The following is a 24,280-nucleotide window of genomic DNA, read 5'->3' as shown; positions in this document are numbered from 1 at the left end:
TAAAGGATTTGATACATCTTAGGATACTTTACTAGATTCCAAGGAATTTTCAATTGATTTCAATAATTTAGTATGAGATTTTAAAGGATTTAAAATATTTTAAGGTATTTTTAAGATTGCAAGGAGCTTTCAAGAGCTTTGCAAAATTTCAAGAGATTTTAAAATTTGCTTCCTGAAAATTTAAGTATTTTGAGGAATTTTTTGTTGGTTTTGTTTAAAAATTAATTTCTTTTAACTACAAGAAAATTATACTTTATGGAAAATAAATTTCTTTTGTGCAAAGTTCATGTATTTGATTAAAAATGCCTTTTTTTCTTATACAATTCAGCCTTTTGGATAAAAATCTAACTTTTTGTTTAAAACTTTAAATATTTTGTTTAAAACAAATTTAACAAATTTTTTTAGTAGAAAACTAATTGTTTTAGTTAAAAATTTAACTATTTGTATTAAAATTAGTCAACTATTAATTAAAATTAATGTTATATTTTATAATTATATTATTAAAATTAATAATATGTATAATAATAATAATATTCATACTACATACACCTGAAAAACATAACCTCAAAATTGACTCATGCATGAAATGAAGAATCACGCGAAACATTAAATTAGGCAATTTCTTCCATTTTTTTCAAATGGGGATCGAGATATAAATAGAAGACCGCCGAAGGCTTCCGAAGCGTTTTAAGGATTTTAAATATTTGAGGATGTTTTAAAAGATCTCAAGGAATTTTCAACTTATTTTTATAATTTAAAGGAATTTCAAAGAATTTTAACAACTTTAACAGGGTTATTTAAAAAAATTCCAAAGTACTTTAGAAATCTTTAAAAGATGCCAAGGTCTTTCAAAATATTTTGAAGGTTTAGAAATATTTGAGAGAATTCTAAAACGTTCCAAGGAATTTTCAATTTTTGACAGTAATTTAATATAAGATTTTAAAGGATTTGATATATATTAGGACATATTAATAGATTCCAAGGTATTTTCAATTGATGTCAATAATTCAGTATGAGATTTTAAATAATTTGAAATCTTTTAAGGTATTTTTAAACTTGTAAGGAATTTTCAAGAGCTTTCAAAAATTTTAAGCGGTTTTAAAGGATTCAAAAATTTTCAGGATATTTTAAAACATTCCAAAGAATTTTCAATTACTTTCAATAATTTCGAGCGATTTGAAAGAATTTTAACGTTTTTTTTTCTCATATATTTTTTTGGTTGATGATTCATCAATTACTTGGATTAATTTGTTTTTTGAAAATGTAACTATTTTGTAGAAAATTTATTTTCTTTTTGGTTAAAAATTAATTTTTTTAACCACAAATTTAACTATTCTATGTTTAAATGAAAAGTGATCTTTTTTAATTAAAATTTTTTGTATTTTATTGAATACTCTTCTTTCTTGGTAGAAAATTAATCTTTGTTGTCGAAAATTTAACTATGATTAAACATTAATTTTTCGTTCAGAAAATTAGTCTTCATGGAAAATAAATTTCTTTTGTGCAAAGTTCATGTATTTTATTAGAAATGCCTTTTTTAATATAGAATTTAGCTTTTTGGATGAAAATATAATTTTTTTATTTAAAATTTTACTATTATGATGAACACAATTTAAAAAATAATTTTTGTTCAGTTATATATTCGATTCAAAATTTTTTTGTTGGAGAAAACTAATTGTTTTAGCTGAAAGTTTAACTATTTCTATTAAAAGTTAGTCAACTATTCATCAATATCAATATAATATTTTATAATTACAATATTAACATTAATTATATATATATATATATATATATATATCATCGTACAGCAGAACACCGAAGTCGAATCGTGCATTTTCAACTTACATACGAACTCACAGTGGTAATCATGCACCTACGGTTTTGCGGCTCCCAAACGGTAGGTATGGTGGGGGTAAATTTCATCCACGATCTGGCAGCTTTGGCACGCAGGCCGCTCAGTCTCTCCCCTCCTGCGCAGGTGGATGAGATGTGTCTTCTGCGTTGTCGCAGTGTCATGGCGTATGGAGAGAGATTTCGGGACCCTACTGCCCAAGAGATGGCGATAGTGTTCCTGCGACGAATCCTCAACGGTGAGATTTGAATCACCCTAGGTACAGGATTTGAAATGTGGGAATCTCATCACCATTCAACCCCCGGTGAACAGCCTACGGTTGCGTCTGCACCTGGGCGACTTCAACCCGCCTTGATTTCTCGTTGTTCGTAGCGCTGGTCCTCGACAAAAAAAAAATGATGCTCCAGAGAAGAACATCTCTCTCCTCCATCACCCTCTCGTACTCGAAACTCGGTGAATTTCATTTTAAAAAAAATAAAACAAAAACAAATCCCCAATAATTAACAAGAGTGACTTACTCCTTTTTGCTATGAAAATTCCATGAGAGTGTGTTTTACAAAAAATATAAATACAAAATATTTCAAAAAGATATAAAGAAAACATTAAAAGAAATAAGATAAGTTGGCCCTCGCTCGAGCCTCATGGGTGTGTTTTTTTAAATGGATTTTTCCTCCGAGAGGGGAAGAGCTACCTAATGTTTTGTGCATCCCCAATATACCCCTTCTTCCTGCAGGTGCGCGTCTTTTGCACAACCGTATTATCAAGTTATTATCCTTTTTATAAACAAACTAAGTTTTACATGTTAACTTTTTTCTGAAGCTATCACTTTAATATAATATACATATATTTATACAAAAATCATTATATTCACCAATAGACACGAAGATGATCGCTAAGTATAAGACCAGAGCACACATAATCGTCATTTTTCCGATGAGAGGTAAAGCTTTTTAATATATTGATGAAGATTTCATTGAGCAACGTAACTAATGAATATTTTCCTACTTCATTGACTCATATAAACTAAATTTTAATTTTTATCTCTGACATCAGACGCGCCAACTGTCCTCTTCTAAGATAATTATTTTTTATGTGAGTCATTTCTAAGAAAAATTATTTGTTTACAAACTCAATAAAAGATTGTGTCACCATTTATGCAATCTTTTATGTTTCAGAGAAAACTGATTTCTGGAAGGCATATTCGTATAGTTTCTAATATAAATTCTACAAGAATCACCCATTTTTGGGCAAAAAAAAAATATTGCCTTTCTGATGCAATACACATCTCAATAATTAGATTAAGACTAGAAGAATTTCTTCTAAAAAATCGGAGGTACAGATCATATAAAAGGGTGTTGACATCACAGAATAATCTGATTTTCTGAATAAAGAATTATGGTAATAGTTGCAAATGCTATTCGCAATAAAATGTGTCAGTTTAAATAAAAACGTGAAATTTTTTAGATTTTAAATAAAAAACTAATTATTAAAAATGTAGACTTTCTACAGTTTATTATGTGTAATTATACCGAATTATATATGATCACTAGTTAAATAATTTCAATAGTTTTTTGTGTTTTCTATTATCAACCATCTGCCTCTTAACTGTTTGGTTGTTAAAATAAACGAAGAAACTAAGTATGCACCTGGAATTATTAATAAAATAAGAAATAACTCATCGCTTATAAAGAAGTGTTTACCATTAAGACTTGTGTGCTGATTATTTTAGGCTAGTAAGACCTGCCAAATTATTTTTTAGTGGATACATGTGTCCCTATCAGTTATATACGATTTGCTTCAGTTTACGGTGTTGAAATGAATGAAAGACGGTGAAATGGAAATGTGATGTATTAAAAGAGGGAGAAATGATTTATCACTTACATAAAATGAAGTTACTTGAGCCGTTCTACTCTTGAAAGGGCGAGGGAGAGAGAGCGAGAGAGAGTGGTGCTTTGTCGATTTTATCTCCGTTCTTTATTATAGAGCAGCGACGGAACTCTATCGGATGTTTGCATAATTTATAATTAATTTAAGTTTGAAAATGTGACCAAGCACATTTCCGTGTTATAAGTGCGACAGTGTCATATCACATTTACTAAATCCATACTTGAGTGTTTTTCGCAAATGTTAACCCTGTGGACTTTATTCACGACAGACTCACTTAACGACGACCGATAGTCTCAGCCAAAGGGACTTCAGTTCAAAGCAGGACGATTCGTTAACTCTTTTTCGGTGAGTTTACGGTTTGACCGCTTAAAGGATAAAAACTATTGACAAGGGTAGCACCAGGGTTTATAGGTTTTGCTTCCTCATGCTAAGGATAAGATTCCAAATTTCTGGCACGGCACGTACTTGCAAGTTGCTGGCACAGCACGCACTTGCAAATTTCTGGCACATATGATTGGATTTAAATTTTTTACGGTTATTGTTTGAAACTATAAGGAGTGTGAATACATCGGTGTTACATTAGAACTAATTATAATTATCTCATATTGGCAGATTTTTTAATTACAGTCTCTCATTGGTCAAGTATAAATCGATGGGTTTTACGAATAATAAGCTATCTTGCCGTTACCATTAAGAATTAGTCCTACTTCAATTTGTTTGTAATTTATTAAACACGAAGAAAAAAACGTAAAAAGAAAACCTGTAAATCAGTTTGTAAAATTATTAAGCCGGAAAGAAAAATTCTTGTACCAAAAGGATGACTTCTTAGAAAATTGTTGAATTTATAACGAAATACCTTATGTCAAAAATGGTTTTGACCACAACCCCTCCCCATTTCTATACGTAAGGCAGCATTGAAAAATTCTTCATCTACCGGTCGCCCCAAAATACGTGATGTAATATATGCAACGGTATATTATTTAAGTAGGATCTGAAATTGAATAAAAGCGTTATACTGTTCAACAGATTTATCTTGTTCATCAAGTTTATCTTGCCAAATCAATTATTGTTGATTTTTCAATAGTGGAACTAGCTATACTCAAAATTTCCGGTAAAAAAATAATTTTGGTTTAAAATCGAAATACTTTAAAATGCCTTACGATTGAGTATCGGAGACCGATTCGACATTACATTCTTTCTTCTGGACTCAATTTTTTGCCATTAGGCAAAGACTCAAATTGCGATCTGAATTCTGCAGAAAAAATCCACGTGAAGTTATTTGTGATGCTCCTTATCAATTTCTACCCTGTTTAAGTAAATTATGTAGACTAAAACTTTAATATCTTCATTTCGGGTTGCAAATGTATGATCTTTTTAAATGGAAAATTCAAGTACGAAAAAATATTTAAATTCAAGCTATTAATATTATTTGGTTATTTGTCATTCTTTCTGTTGGAAATTGAACTTTTTCTATAAAAAAAGGATTTTGGTTACAAATATATTTTCTCTAGTTAAAAATGAAACTACTTTCTTTAAAATTGGTCACTTTTGATTGAATTTAACTGTTTCTGATATGAAATGAAAATCTTTTCTGGTCGAAGTAGCTATTTCAGTTTTGAAGTTTATCCTTTTGGTTCAAAATTTAACTGTTTTTTAGAAATTTTGCTTTTTGTTGGGTAAACATTATTGTTTTATACTGAAAAATGTCATTATAACGTGCGAGTCATATATAGTGTAATCAAAGTAATCATTTTAGAGAGCAAACAATATATTTCAGAGTTGTAGAAATTATGTGTTAAATTATGTGTTAGTAGGGTGGTCTAAAAATGCATTGCAAAAATTTTTTTGAGCATAGTTGACATTAAAGTTATAAGACATATTCTACATATGGGTTTGTCGCACCTTACTCAGTCCCACGGTGCCCTGAAAACTGCCCATAAATCAAAAAATGTACATTCTTCAAGAAATTGACTCTTTTAAGCAGTTTGTTCTCCTTTTTTCGGAAATCATTACTATAGGTCTATTGGAATGTTAACAAATCTTTTTCAGTTGATTTATATTTATGTAAATAAGTTCTATTTGTCAAAAATTTTTTTAAATTCGTCAAAACTCTGTTTTTTGCAATTGAAATGACAGTTTATTATCTCAATTCGCCTAAACTTCGGTTTTTTTCAGATCAAATAATAAAATTATTATTTATTTTCAACATTCCATTAAGATTTCAAGCAAATTGAATTGTTTTAAATATTTTTTTCAGTAAATTCAGAAGTTACTTTTCTCCCTTTAAATAATAAATGTTATAGTTAGTGACTTCCAAAGTCAAACAATTTTATTAATTACATTTCTTTCTTCATTTTTTAGTCTACATTTCCTATCACTGAGCGTCGCGATATAATGTTAATTTGCTGATGTATGGAAACTTTTTCCTGTACTCTCTAGCAACATGCAAAAAGAATTGTTTTTGCTCCTTATATGTCGTTATCCAATCGTAGAATTCAGACATCAATTTGACACCTCTCTTTGCAACATCATTGTCAACTTTGAGCTGAGAAACAATTTTCTTCTCTTTTTTCATAGACTGCATTTCCCATTTAGTGTGAACCATCTTTTTCAAAGAAGGATGTTTCTATGTGAAAAGCTGAAAAGAATTTAATTGAATCTTTGGAGATGAAGTATTATATTTCTTTATCCATCAGTTTCTTGCACTTTTGTGCTAGGATACGTTTGTAGTCCATAATTCGTTTCTTAGATTATTCCGATAAAGCCTGAATCATCAAATTTTTGTCACTGCTGGAATTTCATCGTAGAAAAAAGCTAACGCAACAGTTTCCGGTACAGGGTACCAAAGATGTAAGCTCAACTTTTCGAAGGTAGCAGTGGAAATTTTTGGACCCTGCTTCGCAAAGAGAAGAAATTAATTTTAACATCTAAAGGTCTTTCTGTGGTACTTTGGCAGTGAGAGGTGCATTAAACCATATTTTATTGTAAAATTTCACTAGAAATATTAGAATTTCGCGGCAAGATTTCAGATCACTGCTAGACAGAGGATAAACGTTTCGGAAGAGGAATATTTTGAGTATGTGAAGGGCTTTTGCCAACTTTTTCCAGGCTTATCTCTGGTGCATTGTTCCAGGAATTTTGAAAGGAAACTCCGCACGGCGGTACCTCTCCTCGGAAGATTACAACAGGTTCTAGGAATTTTCGGTAATCTGCTCGAAAGTGTTGATCATTGAGCTTTCATCTCGCAGAAAAAGAAGATCAACTACTTCACCTCGTAGAGCTTTCACCATCAACCGATCTGCACTCCAGACTAAAATTTCGTGTGATTTATAGTACTCCAGGAATCTTAAAATTTCTTGAAGAACGGGATATCTGGACCCGTTGTCTGCCCAAACTTTTTTTTCGAAAGCGGCTTCCAAGTACATTTCAGCCATCAGAAACATTTTCTCACTTTCTGTGATGATTAGAATAGGCAGACGATTCACTTTTTCCTTGCCAGTGAGTGCAGGCAGCAATTTCCCATCCCAATGTGAGACAGCTGCTTTATCCTTGAACTTCTTACTTTTCTCTCGAATTTTCTCCATGTATTCTATTCTAATTTTTTTTCTGAATCAATGTATAGAAGATCTTCTTAAAACAGCAGAAGATATATTGGCTCCGAGAGCATCAGCACAAGCCGTAAGGATATGAACTGCTCGTCTGTCACTCAATCTCGCTGCATCAAGAGCTGCATCAAATTTTCCATTCCAAACTTTTATTTTCGGAGGTATTTGGGTACCAGATAAACCAGGTAATGATTTCATTTCTATATCTTCAGAAGAAAATCTGGTGTTGAACGCCGTAGGCGATTCACTGCTACTAGTTGAAGATGCCAATTCCACATGCGTGTCTGAAAATAAATAATGTAAAATATTCTTGAAACAAATTTCGGAGATACATTAAAAAATGTTGAAAAGTGTAAGAAATGTTAATCGTGAAAGATTTTCCCTTTGTTTCATTTGCAAAACTCAATTGTGAAAAGATGCGATACTTACTTAACAGTTTCGCTTTCTCACGAGCACGTTTAGTCCAAATTTCAAGATTTTCAGTTCTCTCTCCTTTTCATCAATGTATGTTGTCAGGGGTGCAAAACATCCTTCTCGGTTCTTCTTTTTTGATTAGTTAGAAATAATTAAGCTGTAGCTGAAATTTTTGAGTTCTCTAACACTGGTTGCGGTGCGATGTCGAAGATCATTCTCAGCTTTTGTAAAAAATCATTCTTCTTCTTTAATTGTACTTCTACTCCGGGTTTGGAGTTTTCATTTTTCTTCCTGTATTCTTCATACAACTTTTCCACTTTTTCCAAGTAGGTTTGGTGAGCTCTTATCAGTAGTAACTCGTGTCTCATATTATTTAGTAAAACTCTTAAAACTTGTGAATTGCTTGGAATTTGACGTTCAATAATTTGCTGCTCTTCAAAATCAACTAAAAACACTTTCTTTTGTAATTCTGCTATGTTAAATAGAAACGCAGCCTATTCATCATAGAGGGTCCTTTCGAAAAAGTGGAGAACAAGAATGCAATTATACAAAGAGCCGCAGGTCTCTGCTGAATATAAATCCCCAGTGGGGGTATACCTAAGAATGTTGGAGAAGTCTTCCAATAGAAATATTTGAGATCAGATATTATAATAATGTTAGTAGAAGTCGCCAGTGACTATTAGTACATTAGCAGTCAATGGGATTTCAAGCACTCAATTTAAAAACTATTAGCAGAGAAAAGGAATATCCAAATTTTGTGTAAAAATTTTTTTTCAAACTTGATTGACAGCCAAAACACATTATGACTCTTTTACCAGCAAAGATGAATTTTCCAATATGATTTCATGAAATACTAAAAATAAATAATAATTCTATCATTTAAACAATGGAAATTATTTGAAAACATAAATAATGACACTTAAAAATAACAGTTCGCCAGTCGGATTTAAAAAACGTAATTTTAGGCAAATTGAACAAGAAACTTTGCTGAAACAAACTGAATTGGAACCACAATCCTTTTCGTAAAAATTTGTAAGTTTAGTACAATATACCTATACTTTATTTTCAAAAAAAAGGTTATTATATAAAGCTAGTCGTCACTTTTTTTGGCACAAAGATATTTATGAAATGCTAATCTAAAATCTTCATGTTTTGAAAAAATCACTTTTCTAAGGTATTTTTCACTTGAATTTTTACCCTGCGAAACACTTAAGCCCGGAAATAAACTTTTGTCTTATGTTTAAATATTGATTTTAAATTTACCTAATGTTTGTTTGCACATCTGAAAAATTCCTAGTTTGTTGGTTATCTAGTTATGTACTTCAACTTTTCATTTCTAGTCCAATATAGGAAAAATTCGATTTTTACCTGCACTGAAAATCAAAAGATTCTAAAACATTCCTTGTGTTGGAAATATAACGTTAGTCTTGATTGCAGAATTTAACACTCATTGGTCAATAAATAAAAATTTTTAGATGTAAAAAAATTTCCTGGTCTGTAATGAAGGCTTGGATTCAGATTTATTAAGAATTTGAATAACAATTAATTTTGCTGTTAGTGCCTATCATAGCCGATCGGTCTATATAGTGTATGCAGTGCATATATATTTTGTTAAGATAATTATACAGAATGTATATAGTCGTAAATCGTGTAAATAAAGTAAGGGATGCTAATCTGACTGGCTACCTCCACGTGGTGCACATTGGACAAACATGAAATTAGTTTAGCGAATGTCAGCAGTAAACAAAGAAAGTGTATTCTATCTACTTATGATCTACTTATAATTAATTGACACTGTGACTGTCGTTTCAGAGAATATTCTATTTTTTGATTTTTCGAAATTTACTAATAACTTTTTTGTGAACATTCATAACAATGATACCAAGGTATCATTTAGAACTTCTTTATCATTTTGGGTTCCTTTACAGCAAGTGCGGTTCATTTTTGTTGCAACTTCTTTGAAACAAAAAATAGGTTCTAATAGAAAACCCGATTTTTACTGTGAACAAAAACAGGATCAAAAAGGACTCAATAATTTTATCTTCACTATTGAACAGGAAAATTTTTTAATACTTTTACATGCAAGCCTTCTTAACAGTTGTTCGGGCTTAAATATGTACTTGAGGAAGTGGACTATAAGTACGGGAGGATTTGCCTGGGAATAGGGTATCGGCAATTTCTACCCCCTCCCCCCACTCCCTCTATCCAAATTTAAAAAGTATACAAAAACTGGGGGTCTCCTGAAGATAGAGGAGGATAATACTGGGTACTGAGTATCGCCGAACGCACTCTTACCCAGAGAAGAAATCATTTTAATTTAAAAATGTTGATATATCAAGCTTTTTTCGAGAAGTCGATTTAAAAGTTTCAGATTCGGATTCCTCGAAAGAAATCCTACAAAATGCGAACTAAAACTTTGTTTCAATGGATATCAAAGTCATCCTTACTAAATTTAATCTAATTCAGATTATCTGTGATGATATAAAAGAACACCAATTTTAAATATCTACATAGAAACCCCAATTAATATTATTCCTTAGTATTGCAGCTATTATACTTTTTATACACAAAATAAATTTTATGTTTTAATTATTTACTGATATCATCACTTTAATATAATATATGTTCATACAAAAATTAATATATTCACCAATAGATTCGAGGATGATTGCAAAGCACAATATCAGAGCTGCAATTAATCATTGTCTACAAATTCAGTGAAAGCTCATGTCAACAATCGTGCATTCTTTCATATTTCAGAGAAAACTATTTCTTAATCAATCTTTTAGTAATTAGAGCGTGAAAAATTAGCCGTCTTGAAACAAAAGCATCATCGTCTATACTTGATTTTCATTCGACTTTTCAAAGCATAGTAAACACTGCTAGAAATTTGCTTAATATTCAACTGGTATGGTTAAAATTACTGATACTAATATTTAAAAGAGTTGCTCACCATTCCAATAATTAAAAGGAATTTAAAAATATTTCCACGTCATCATACAATTTTTCAAATATTTGATAAAATTTCATCAGATTCTTAAGATTAAAAGGAGTCTTTCAGTATCTTGACGAATATTAAAGGATTTAATTAGATTAGTTTTGAAATCACTTCTGTAGCAAAAACAAGATCACCTAATAAAAATCTTAATAACTGGATTGAGACGAGGATTATTTCACTTTATAAACCTGATGTGCAAATTATATGAAACGGTGCTGACATCACAAAATAATCTAAATTTCCGAATGAAGAATTATGTTGTTAGTACTAATACTATTCGTAATAAAATGTTTTAGTTTGAATGAAAATATGAAATTTTTTAGATTTTTAATAAAAAACTAATTATTAAAATGTAGAATTTGTGTAGTTTATCATGTAAAAGTAGACCGAATTTCATATGATCAATAGTTGAATAATTTCAATAACTTGCTGTGTTTTCAATAATCAACTATCCGTCTCTTGACCGTTTTGGTTTTCAAAACAAAACTAATAAACTGATTATGCAATTAAAATTGCTTATAAAAGGAGAAATAACTCGTTTATCCAAAAAAAATTTTTCCTTAAGTCAATTATTTGGCGTGAGTCACGAGGGAAAATGTTTGTAAATTTTTTAAGTACCATCAATGTAGTCAATACGTATTTATTGAGACATCGTCATATCTGTCACGTCCCGCGAAAAAGGCAAGGATAGTTGGGGAAAAAAGTGAGAAAGAGGGAAGCTTGTCTACTGATTATGTAGGGCTGGTAATACCTAACATATTATTAGTTTGTGGGTAGATTTGTCACTAATATTTCCGCTGGAAGTTCCATATTATTAGTGCGATACATAGATTATCACAGCTACAAAATCCACACTTGAGTTCTTTTCGCAAATATTAATACTGTGGACTTTATTTACGATAGTCTCACTTTAAGATGACCTAAAGGATCAGCTGAAGCAACTTTAGTTTAAATCTCGATGCCCAGTTAACTATTTTACGGTTCGCTCAAAGTGCGCAAATTATTCAAGGCTATTCTTAGTTAAGAAATATTCTGCGAAGATAAAAAAGTGCGCAACTTAGTCAAACCAGTTCGTACTTTGTAGCGTGAGTTGACAGTACGACTGCTTAAATGGTAAAGACGGTTTACCAAAATAGCACCGGGATTTATATAGTCTCGTTTTTTCATGCTAAGAATAGGATGGCAATTTTCTGACACAACACGCACTTGCAAATTTCTGGCACAGCACGTACTTGCAAATTTCTGACACATCACGTACGTTGATATTGATACCTCGAAGTGATTGCTATCAATGACTATTACGTCCGTTTCGATAAGAGTTTTGAGTATCATTATGCGGATACTAATAGCTGCCGCACAAAGATTGCGATTTTTACGCTCGACATTCCAGGTGTATGAACTTTACATGAGAACTTAATTATATGAACGTGCCAAAACGTTTAGTTTTATTTAATTTGAGAGGATTTTATGCACTTTTTAAGGTCACTTTTCCTAGACAAAATTGGATTTTCAAAATTAATAAAATTAAGACAGATAGAGTGCGTTGCGGCTAGAACAACTAGTACCCAAAACATTTGCGTTTGCATTCGCCATGAGAATGATAAACTTATATTTATTGATAGGATCATAATAGAAATGGCTAAGTCTAATTCTCTACAATTTCTAACCGTCAAAAATTGGATAGCCCGGAACATTTCGTAATCCTGCACAAATAACGTGCTATTTTAATGAATTTCCGAACCGCCCTAGCAATGAGAACATTAGATTTTGCTAAAAACCACACGCCAGATTTACAAGATGCTTCTCAAGGTCAGCATTGATTAAAAACACAAGTAACCATTTATCCTTTTGTGACAAACTACCGAACACCTTAAGATGAATTGAAACACGCGATATATGTGCATCTGCATAAAAGAAAGCTAATATCTTTTTCACGAGAAAAAGCAGAAATTTCTGTGAAAATTGTTACATACAATTCACATGATTCAGCGGCACGGTAAAAAAACCGTAAGAACTTCGCCAACTTACCACTCCACGAGCAATACTTCGGATGTAAAGCGGAATGAAAGCTCTATGCAGTTGCACATGAAACCCCTCCTTACGATGACGTTGGTGGCATTTTCAAAGAGACGTCTGCTAAACCAAGTGATCAGCGTATGTACAACAACCAGATCACAAATGCTAGAAAAATGTTAAACTAAGCTAAAGGACAAATCAAAGACTTCCTTGTCCAATTCTGCATTAGCGTCAAATACAAAGTAGAAGAACCACTTTTAAGCGAAAGATTAAAAATTTGTATTGCAATTGAGGATGTGCAAAAAATACACGCTATCATTCCCATTTTGAAGCACAAAATGATGAAAAAGCTTGTATCTAATTCTGAAGCCTTCAGCATAAAACCCGTCTTTAAAAATAGAAGTAAAATACTTAAAAAGTGCAAAGTTCGTCGAAGTAAACAGTGCGTTCTTTTATCCCATACTAACTTTTTTGATTATATTTCGCTCTTAATTGTTAAGTTGTTTGAAATTTTATTCAAACCATGAAAAATTGTTGCTAGAAAGGGTGTTCACATTTACCTAATAATTTTAGAAATCAATGTGTTTAATTTAAAGTATAGAGGTTTATGAAGAGTTAAAGAACTGCGCCATGCCACGCAGTAGCCGCGCCGCTTCATCGTGTAGAACCTTACGTCTTATATATAAATATATACGCCGAGGAACAGTCAAATCCCGTTCCATTAGGTAAATTATTGTTATCACTTACGATGGACTCCAGCTGTTACTTTATGTAACTTCATGACTTCATGACCAAGAATGTGGGAGGTGAAATAATACGCCCGGCATGCTTTAAAAAGGAGGCACAAACTAAAGTGGAGGAGAATTTCTCATAAATAGACATCCGCGATACAAGCCCAATATCAAAGAGCTCAGGCATATATCGGCGGCTCATTGGTTTATCAGTTTAGATATATCTATTATACTTGTAGTCACATAACAAGAAAGATGCAGTTGCAAACCAGCATTATCCGTTTAGAAATGCGAAATTTAGGAATTATAGCGACCGTAAACAATATTACTATGTCATTTATTACTATGAGGTCTACTAACGCAATCGATTAAATATCGAACATTAACATTTTGAGTTAAAAATTTATTGTTGCAAATCCCGAATTCATTTTCAATCAAATACTCGAGTTTTAAACCAAAAAGATGGATTCTTTACTTAAAAATTGATTTCTCTGATCAACAAAACATGAGGTAGGTGTTCATGGAATGAGATATATCATTTCTGAGTAGTTCTCTACGCTAAATCCAAAACTGGCCTCTGTTTTTCTCAGCACATCAGATTTTTGGAAATTTGTAGCTAACATTTTTTTCCATAAATCACAAATCCTATGGCAAAAGAGTGTAAACAATTTTTTGAATGGAAAGCAATACAGGAATTTGACGCTATTTATAACACAGAATCCAGTTCTTTTTTTGTTTGTTTTTTACGATATATTATACACTTCCTGAAATTCTAAAAAAACCGAGAGTAAACTATACTGGAAATGATATATCTCATGCCATAAATACGTAGGTCATATTTTGTTAATCAGCGTTTTCTACAACCTTTTTCTATTTATTTGAAACATAAAAATTAACTGCAGTAAACACACAAAAACAAATAAAACGGCCCGTCAGCCCAGAACGAATTCACCACGTCCTCCCATTGCTAGGGTCTCTAGGTATTATTTTTTTAAATTACAATATAATTCAAATGTTTCTAATATTTATTTTAACCATTTTCCTACCCTAAAACGAGATTATTTAAAAAATTCTTTCCTCGTTATTAATAAAAAGAAACTTATTTTTAGTGAAATTATCATAATAGAAAGATAATACTCAAGAATATAGTTAAATTCTTCATCAAGGACATTTTCGTAGTCCAAAAAGAAAAAATGTGAACAAGGTTGTTAAATTTTTAAACCCGAAAGAAAAATTCTGGAATAAAAAGGATGACTTTTTAGGAAAATTGTTGAGTTTCTAACAAAATACCTTACGCATAAAAAAATCCTTGTCCTACCAACCGCCTGAAAGACTTGATGTAACACATGAATTGATATATTATTTTATGAGGATCTAAAATTAAATAAAAGAATTTTGCTGTTCAACAGATTTATAGTCGTCTTTTAAAATCAACAATTGTTAATTTTTTAATGATTAAACCTAATATACTCGGAATTCTCAGTAGAAAAAAAGAATTTTGTTTTACAAACGAAATACTCTAAAATGCTTTTCGATTGTGTAACTGGGACCGATTGGACATTCCATTATTTCTTCTGGAGTCAGTTGGTCAATGTCGCCGCTGTGAATATTAATTTTCGCCCGCTTTCCCTTTCGAGTCACATTCAAAAATATTCCACGAAAAAAAGGTTGACTGGGCCTACTGGTTTTGTCGAAAATTGCAAAGACGTCACCATTAAAGTTTGATATTACAAGTTGTTCGTCGGTTGGCATCGGTTTAAGGACATGACTTTTGCCTCTAGTTAGAATTGGTATGTTCGAAGTGAATGTGTATCGTCGCAGATGATACATCCGGTTCGGATTTTTGTTAGAAATAAGTCGAACAGATGTAAGATCTTGAGGTCTCAATGCAAGTATTTCCAAATTAGAAAGCGAGGAGTGAGGTGACCTAGACCTGGCACGAAGGCAAGGCTCGGCAGGTGGTGAAAACCCGGCAGAAGAAATAGGTGTGGCAGTAGAAGTAGCCCTAGTAGTAGAGTTTAGTTCAGGAAAATAAGAAGTTCTGCGTCGAGCAACACCAGGAATAGGCACTCCATTAGGCAAATACTCAAATTGTGAACTGAATTCTGCAACAAAAAATAAAAATATTAAATTTTCAATAAAGTGGACGATCCTATGATAGCATATCATGAAATGTGAATATGGTAGCAATTCTCAGTGTAAAGGTTGACATAGAGGTCAACTCAACATTGGTTATTTTTCATTCGTCCTGTTAAAAATTGAACTCAACTTGAATTGAATTCAACTGTTTCTGATATAAAATACAAATCTTTCCAGATTTAAATAGCTACTTTTTTTAAGTTTATCCCTTTATTTTTACATATAATGGTTTCCTTTAATTTTATATTGGTAAACATCATTATTTTAAACATAAAATTTTATTATAACATTTGCGCTTAAAAAGTCCTCTCTTTCCTTGTGAATACACTTTTTTGATTAAAAATACATTTTTTTTTTTTGGAAATTCAAAGTTACATAAAAAGCTTTCTGTTGGCCCTGAGAAGCTAAAAATATTGCAAAAGTGCGAATCGTACCTAGAAAATGCAATCAATTAAAAAAATATAAAATCATGATAAAAAATTCAAAATTCTGTTGATTTAAGGTTTCCAAATGTATTCAGGAAAAAGTTTTCGCCACCAAATACGAAAAGGGATTCAGTTTAAAAGATAACTTCTACTGATATGGGAATTCAAAACGCGAGGACGAAAACAGGATGAATAAGGATTTAATAATTGTAACTTCACTATGAAGCAGGAAATTTAAAAATGCTTTTCAATTCAAGCCATCCCACCAGGTATTCAGCCTTAAATTTTTTTGCAGAAGGATGTGATAAATACGGGAGGAATTGCCACGCGAGACGGTATCTGCAATTTCTACCCCTCTTTCTGGCCATCTATCCAAATTTAAAAAGTATGCAAACTAAAATTATATCGCAAAAGATATTGAAAACTAAGTAATTTTTTGTGCATCCCCAATCTACCCCTTCATCCTGCAAGTGCGCGTCGCAACTTAGATTATTTTGCACAAGCGTATTATCAAGCCATTATTCTTTTTATAAACAAACTAAGTTTTATGTTTTAACTATTTTATGATGTTATCCCTTTAATATAATGTATATTAATACAAAAATTATTATATTCACCAATGGACGCGAATATGATCGCTAAGTATGAGACCAGAGCCCACATAATCGTCTTTTTTCCGATGAGAGGAAAAGCTTTTTAATGTATTGATGAAGAATTCTGTGAACAACGTAACTAATTAATATTTTTCTACTTTATTGACTTATGTAATCTAAATTATAATTTTTATCTCTAACGTGAGACGCGTCAACTGTGTTTTTTTAAGATAATTATATTTCATGTAAGTCATTTTTAAGAAAAAAAACTTTGGTAACAAATTCAGTGAAAGATGGTGTCACCATTCATGCAATCTTTTTTGTTTTAGAGAAAACTGATTTCTGGACGGCAAATTTATATAGTGTCTAATATAAATTCTACAAGAATCACCCATTTTTAGGCTTTGAAAAAAATATTGCCTTTCTGATGCAATACACATCTCAATAATTAGATTGAGACCAGGAGGAATTTCCTTTAAAAAATCTTAAGTACAGATCATATAAAACGGTGCTGACATCACATAATAATGTAAGTTTCTGAATAAAGAATAATGTTAATAGTAAAAATACTTTTCGTAATAAAATGTTTCATTTTAAATAAAAATGTAAAACTTTCTAGAATTTAAATTAAAAACTAATTATTAAAAATGTAGACTTTCTGCAGTTTATTATGTGTAATTATACCGAATTATATATGATCGATAGTTAAATAATTTCAATACTTTTCTGTGTTTTCTATAATGAACTAACTGTCTCTTAACAGCTGCGTTTTCAAAATAAACTAAGAAACTGCGTATTTAACTGAAATTGTTAATAAAATAAGATATAACTCATCGATAATAAATGTTTGCCATGAAGGCAGATATTTAGCGAGAGTGACGGGGGAAAATTTTTTGAATTTTTTAAGGTACCATCAATGCAGTCAAGATTTCTTAAGATATAGAAACATCGAACACTACCCAAGAAAAAGGCGAGGGTAGTTTGTGAAAGAGTAAGAAAGGGGGAGGTTTGTGTGTTGATTATTTTAGGCTGGTAAAACCCGCCAAATTATTTGTTTGTGGATACGTTTGTCCCTATCAGTTATATACGAACCGCTACAGTTTACGGTGTTGAAATGAGTGAAAGATGGTGAAATTGAAATGTGATGTATTGAAAGAGGGAGAAATGATTTATCACTTACATAAAATGAAGTTACTTGTGCCGTTCTACTCTTGAAAGGGCGAGGAAGAGAGAGCGAGAGAGAGTGGTGCTTTGTCGATTTTATCTCCGTTCTTTATTATAGAGCAGCGACGGAACTCTATCGGATGTTTGCATAATTTGTAATTAATTTAAGTTTGAAAATGTGACCAAGCACATTTCCGTGTTATAAGTGCGACAGTGTCATATCACATTTACTAAATCCATACTTGAGTGTTTTTCGCAAATGTTAACCCTGTGGACTTTATTCACGGCAGACTCACTTAACGACGACCGATAGTCTCAGCCAAAGGTACTTTAGTTCAAAGCAGGACGATTCGTTAACTCTTTTTCGGTGAGTTTACGGTTTGACCGCTTAAAGGATAAAAACTATTGACAAGGGTAGCACCAGGGTTTATAGGTTTTGCTTCCTCATGCTAACGATAATATTCCAAATTTCTGGCACGGCACGTACTTGCAAGTTGCTGGCACATCACGTACGTTAATATTGTTACTTCGAAGTAAATGCCATCAAGGCCTGACACATCCGCTTCGCTAACAGTCTGGAATGTTATTATGCAGATGACTAATAGCTGTCAGTAATCGATCGCAATTCTCCACTCTTGACCTTTCAGGAGTGTTTTTTTTTTTAGTTTTAGGAGAAGATCTTTGCACGCTAACTTAATATGTGTTGAGTCTAGTCAAACACTTTTGGCTACAGTCTTGGCTGGACACAAACGCGTCGTTCCACTAGCTAGATTACACATTAATAAACTTGTGTTGCTGACATAATTTCATTAAGGAGATATACGTATCCATTCATGCTTTATATGATTGAATTTGTTATGGTTATTGTTTGAAATTATAAGGAGTGTAAATACATCGGTATTTTAATAGAATTAATTATAATTATTTTATACTGGCAGATTCTTCTATAATTACACCTTTCTTGCAAAATCAATTATTTTTGATTTTTCAATAGTGGAACTTGCTATACTCAAAATTCCCGGTAAAAAAAAGAATTTAAGTTTATAAACGAAATACTCTGAAATGCTTTGTGATTGAGTATCGGGGACCGATTTGACATTCCGTGCTTCCTTCTGATCTCAATTCTTCAATAGAACCGCTGTAAATGTTAATTTTCGCCCGTTTTTCTTGTAAAGTCACATTCCAAAATATTCCACCAAAAAAAGATTTTCGGCGGCGCATAAAAAAGTTAATTGCATATCACCCAGAAGAAAAATTAATTATTTAAATTCAAACTATTTATATTATTTGGGTATTTTTCATTCCTTCTGTTGAAAATTGAACTTTCTCTATATAAAAAAAACAAGTTTGGTTACAAATTTATGTTCTAGAGTTGAAAATGAAACTACTTTGTTGGGTGAACATTATTGTTTTAAACTGAAAAATTTCATTATAACATTTGTAATTAAAAATTCTTCTCTTGCGTTGTAAATAAAATTTTTAGTTAAAAATTCATGTACTTTTTGGAAATTGAAAGTTTCATAAAAAGTTTTCTGTAGCCCCTGAGAAGCTGCAAATCTTCCAGAAGTGCGAGTCATATCTAGTGTAATCAAATTAATCATTTTTAGAGAGAAAAAAATATATTTCAGAGTTGTAGACATTAGATGTGTTAAAGTAGGGTGGTCTAAAAATGCATTGCAAAGATTTTCTTGATGCTAGTTGACTTTAAAGTTATGAGACATATTATACATATAGGTTTTTCGCCCCTAACCGAACCCCACGGTGCCCTGAAAACTACCCATATATAAAAAATTGTACATTCCTCATGAAATTAAATCTTTCAAGTAGTTTGTTCTCCTTTTTCCGGAAATCATTACTTTATGTCTACTGGAATGTTTATAAATCTTTTTCAGTTGATTTATATTTATTTAAATAAATTCTATTTGATCCAATAATCTGTCTTTCTCCAAAATTTGTCTCAGATCTCTTCTTTGAGATGGGAATCACAGTTTATTATCTCAAAAGGACTACATTTATCTTTACATTTCTTCCTACTGTTTACATAGTTAATTATTATTATCGATTTTCACCTTTTTTTAAATTGTGAAAGAAAAGTCAGCTTTTCTTGTAATAAACCTATAGATTTTAATTTCAAGGTATCTTGTTTACATCATCTAATAAATCCTAAAATGTTTAAACAAACTGTTTTTTGTTTAATTCGCCTAAAATTCTGTTTTTTTAGATCGGACTGGCCAACTGTTAAATAATTAGTTAAATAATAAAATTATTACTTATTTTCAACATTTCATTAATATTCCAAGAAAATTGAATTTTTTGAATATTTTTTCAGTAAATTCAGGAGTTAAGTTCTTTCTTCATTTCCTACCACTCTGCGTCGCGATATAGTGTTAATTTGCTAATGCATGGAAACTTTTTCCTGTACTCATTAGCAACATGCAAGAAGAATTTTTTTATCCTTATCTTTCGTTATCCAATCGTTGAATTCAGACATCAATTTGACATCTCTCTCTCTCTCTCTCTCTCTCTCTCTCTCTCTCTCTGTCTGCAACATCGTTGACCACTTTAAGCTGAGAAGCAATTTTCTTCTCTTTTTTCATAGGCTTATTTCTCATCCAGTGTGAAGCGTCTTTTTCAAGGAACGATGTTTCTCTGTGAAAAGCTGAAAAGAAATTAATTGAATCTTTGGAGATGAAGTATTCAATTTCTGTATCCATCAGTTTCTTGCACTCTAGTGCCAGGATACGTTTGTAATCCATAATTGGTTTCTTAGATTCTTTAGATAAGGCCTGAACCATCAAATTTTTTCTCACTGCTGGAATTTCATCGTCGAAGAAAGCTAGCGCAGCAGTTTCCGGCACAAGGAACTACAGATGTGAGCTCAACTTTTCGAAGATAGCAGTGGAAATTTCTCGATCCTGCTTCACAAAGAGATAAATTTAATTTAACATCTAAAGGTCTTTCTGTGGTGCTTTGGCAGCAAAGTGTGCATTATACCATATTTTATGGTAGAATTTTACTAGTATACCAATTTCGCGGCAAGACTTCAGATAACTACTAGACAGAGGATAAACGTTTCGGAAGAGGAATAATTTGAGGATGTAAAGGGCTTTTGCCCACTTTTGCCAGGCTTTTGCCTGGTGCAGTTTTCCAGGAATTTGGAAAGGAAACTCCTCATGGTGGTACCTCTTCTAGGAAAGTTGCAACAAGTTCTAGCAATTCTCGGTGATCTTATGGACAGTGTTGATCATTGAGCTTTCCTCTCGCAAAAAACGAAGTTCATCTGCTTTACCTCGAAGAGCTTTAACCACCAACTAATCTGCAGTCCAGACTGGAATTTCGTGTGATTGGTATTACTCCAGGAATCTTGAAATTTCTTGTAGAACGGGACATCTGGACCCGTTGTCTGCCCACAGTTTGTTTCGAAACCGGCTTTCAAGTATATTTCAGCCAAATGGTGAAGACAAGAAAACAGTATTTTATCATCCCCCATTGCAGCCTCTAGCAACTTACAAGCACCGTTGTTCTTTTCAGTATTTAAAACTGTCGTATCACAGCAGAAATCTTTCACCTCATTAAAGAAGTCCCATTGTTCAAGAGTTTCATAAAAAGCCTCAGCTTCACCTTTCTTCATTCCTGATTCAGCTTCTGGGGCTCCAAGAAACATTTCCTCACCTTCTGTGGTGATCAAAATAGGCAGTCGAATCACTTTTTCCTTGACAGTGAGTGCAGGCAGCAATTTCCAATTTCAATGCGAGACCGCTGCTTTATCCTTGAACTTCTTACGTTGCTCTAGAATTTTCTCTATGTATTCTATTCTGCATTTTTTTCTGAATCAATGTATAAAAGATCTGCTCAAAACAGCAGAAGATAGATTGACTCCTAGAGCATCAGTACAAACCGTAAGGATATGAACTGCTTGTCTGTTACTCAATCTCGCTGCAATAAGAGCTGCAGTAGGTTTTCCATTTCAAACGGTTATTTTCGGAGGTATTTATGTACCAGACGGACCAGGTAATGCCTCCTTTTTCACATCTTCATTAGAAAAGCTGGTGTTGAACACCGTAGGCGATTCACTGCTACTAGTTGAAGATGCCAATTTCACATGAGTGTCTGAAATGTAAAATTTCAATGAAATTCTAATGTTAATCATTTTTTTTAGTTCATAAGATTAAAAGTAATGAAAAAGATCAATTCATTAATCACAAATGGTTGATTTAACTTTTTAATAATATCGCAAAAGCGTTTCCAAAGGCGTAAAAATACTTCTTATTTACGGAATTTCAACGTTCTCTAAACTTTCTAAGACGTTTCGGAAAATACATAAAATAAATTATGATGTGAATCAATAAATAGATATCTTATTTTTTTAAAAAAAATCTAGAAGATACATTTAAAAATGTTGAAGAGTGTAAGAAAATTAATCGTGAAGAATTTTCCCTTTGTTTCATTTGTAAAACTTAATTGTGAAAAGCTGCGAAACTTTTACTGAACAGTTCCGCTTTCTCACGAACACGTTTTTTTCCAAATTTCAAGATTTTGCAGTTGTCTCTCCTTTTCATCAATGTATGTTTTCACGGGTGCAAGGCATCCTTCTCGGTTCTCCTTTCTTTGATTAGTTAGAAATAATTTAGCTGTAGCTAAATCTTTTGAGTCCTCTAACACTGATTGCGGTGGGATTTGGAATTTTTATTTATCATCCTGTATTCTTCATACAACTTTTCTACTTTTTCCACGTAGCTTTGGTGATCTCTTATCAGTAGTATCTCGTGCCGCAGGTCTCTGCTGAATATAAATCCCCAGTAGGGGTATATCTTAGAATGTTGAAGAAGTCTTCCAATATAAATATTTGAGATCAGATATTATAATAATGTTAGTAGAAGTCGCCAGTGATTATTAGTACATTAGCAGTCAATGGGATTTTAAGTACTCTATTAAAAAACTGTTAGTAGAGAAGAGGAATATCCAAATTTTGTCTGAGAAAATTCTTTCTAAATTGATTGAATAACAAATCACATTATGACTCTGTTACCAGAAAAGATAAATTTTCCCATATAATTTGATGAAATGTTAAAAATAAATAATAATTCTATTATTTAAACAATGTAAGTTATTTGAAAATATGAATAATGTCCCTGAAAAATAACAGTTGGCCAATCGGATCTAAAAAACGGAATTTTAAGCGAATTAAACAGAAAAATTTTCTTAAACAAACTGAATTTGTTCAGCAATGGAGTATTTATTAGATAATGTAATTAATTGTTTAAATAATAGGAAAAAATTTGGAAATAAATAAAGTCTTCTTGAGATAATAAACGGCTTAGAAGTATAATATGTATATGTAAAATAGGTCAAATTCTTTGCTGGAAAGTTCTCACAAGTCTTATAACTTTGATATCAACTTTTCCCTCACCCTAAACAATTATTCGAAAAACACCAAAACGTGACTTTTTCCCATGCATCTTTCCATGCAAATTTGAAGTCCCAACAGGCACCATTAAAAATCAAAATTTAAAAAAAATATCCTGACGAATATTAAAGGATTTAATTGAGTTTACTTCGAGTTAACAGGTTATAAATTAGTTGGGTGGGGTTCACAAGGCTTCAATTTATTACAGTTTTGAAATCACTTCTATAACAAAACCAAGATTACCGTAGAATCGCCCTTCTTCACGATTTAAAAATAATATTGCCTTTCTCATAAAATGAAAATCTTAATAACTGGATTGAGACGAGGATTATTTCACTTTATAAACCTGATGTGCAAATTATATGAAACGGTGCTGTCATCACAAAATAATCTAAATTTCTGAATAAAGAATTATGTTAATAGTACAAATACTATTCGTAATAAAATGTTTTAGTTTGAATGAAAATTTGAAATTTTTTAGATTTTTAATAAAAAAACTAATTATTAAAAATGTAGAATTTGTGTAGTTTATCATGTAAAAGTAGACCGAATTTCATATGATCAATAGTTGAATAATTTCAATAACTTGCTGTGTTTTCAATAATCAACTATCCGTCTCTTGACCGTTTTGCTTTTCAAACCAAACTTCTTAGTTTTGTTAATTATTTATTAACATTAATAATTTTTTAATGATTATTTTGTAACTGATTATGCAACTAAAATTGTTTATGAAAGGAGAAATAACTCGTTTATCAAAAATTGTTTGTCTTTCAAGCAAATATTTAGCGTGAGTCACGGGGGAAAATTTTTTGTAATTTTTAAGTACCATCAATGTAGTCAAGATTTATTGAGACATCGAAATATCTGTCACGTCCCGCGAAAAAGGCGACGGTAGTTGGGGGAAAAAGTGAGAAAGAAGGAGGCTTGTGTACTGATTATGTCAGGCTGGTAATACCTAACATATTATTAGTTTGTGGGTACATTTGTCACTAACATTTCCGCTGGAAGTGCGTCAGTTTACAAACATCAGTGTCACAAATATTTGTATG

General features: G+C 31.7%; 1 protein-coding gene across 1 annotated transcript in view; it reads right to left on the bottom strand.

The window, feature by feature from the left end:
• Positions 1-15,426: 15,426 nt before the first annotated feature.
• The window catches only part of LOC117182995, a 59,101-nt gene continuing 50,247 nt past the window's right edge, over positions 15,427-24,280 (bottom strand). Inside the window, exon 3 of the mRNA XM_033376123.1 lies at positions 15,427-15,608. Within this exon, the coding sequence (XP_033232014.1) occupies positions 15,522-15,608 (87 nt within the window). The 3' untranslated portion in view covers positions 15,427-15,521. The remainder of the gene's footprint in view (positions 15,609-24,280) is intronic.

Source organism: Belonocnema kinseyi, chromosome 2, assembly GCF_010883055.1.
Source record: "Belonocnema kinseyi isolate 2016_QV_RU_SX_M_011 chromosome 2, B_treatae_v1, whole genome shotgun sequence".
NCBI classification, from domain to species: Eukaryota; Metazoa; Arthropoda; class Insecta; order Hymenoptera; family Cynipidae; genus Belonocnema; species Belonocnema kinseyi.
Note: the sequence above shows the minus strand (reverse complement) of the source record. Positions and strands in the feature narration are given on the sequence as shown.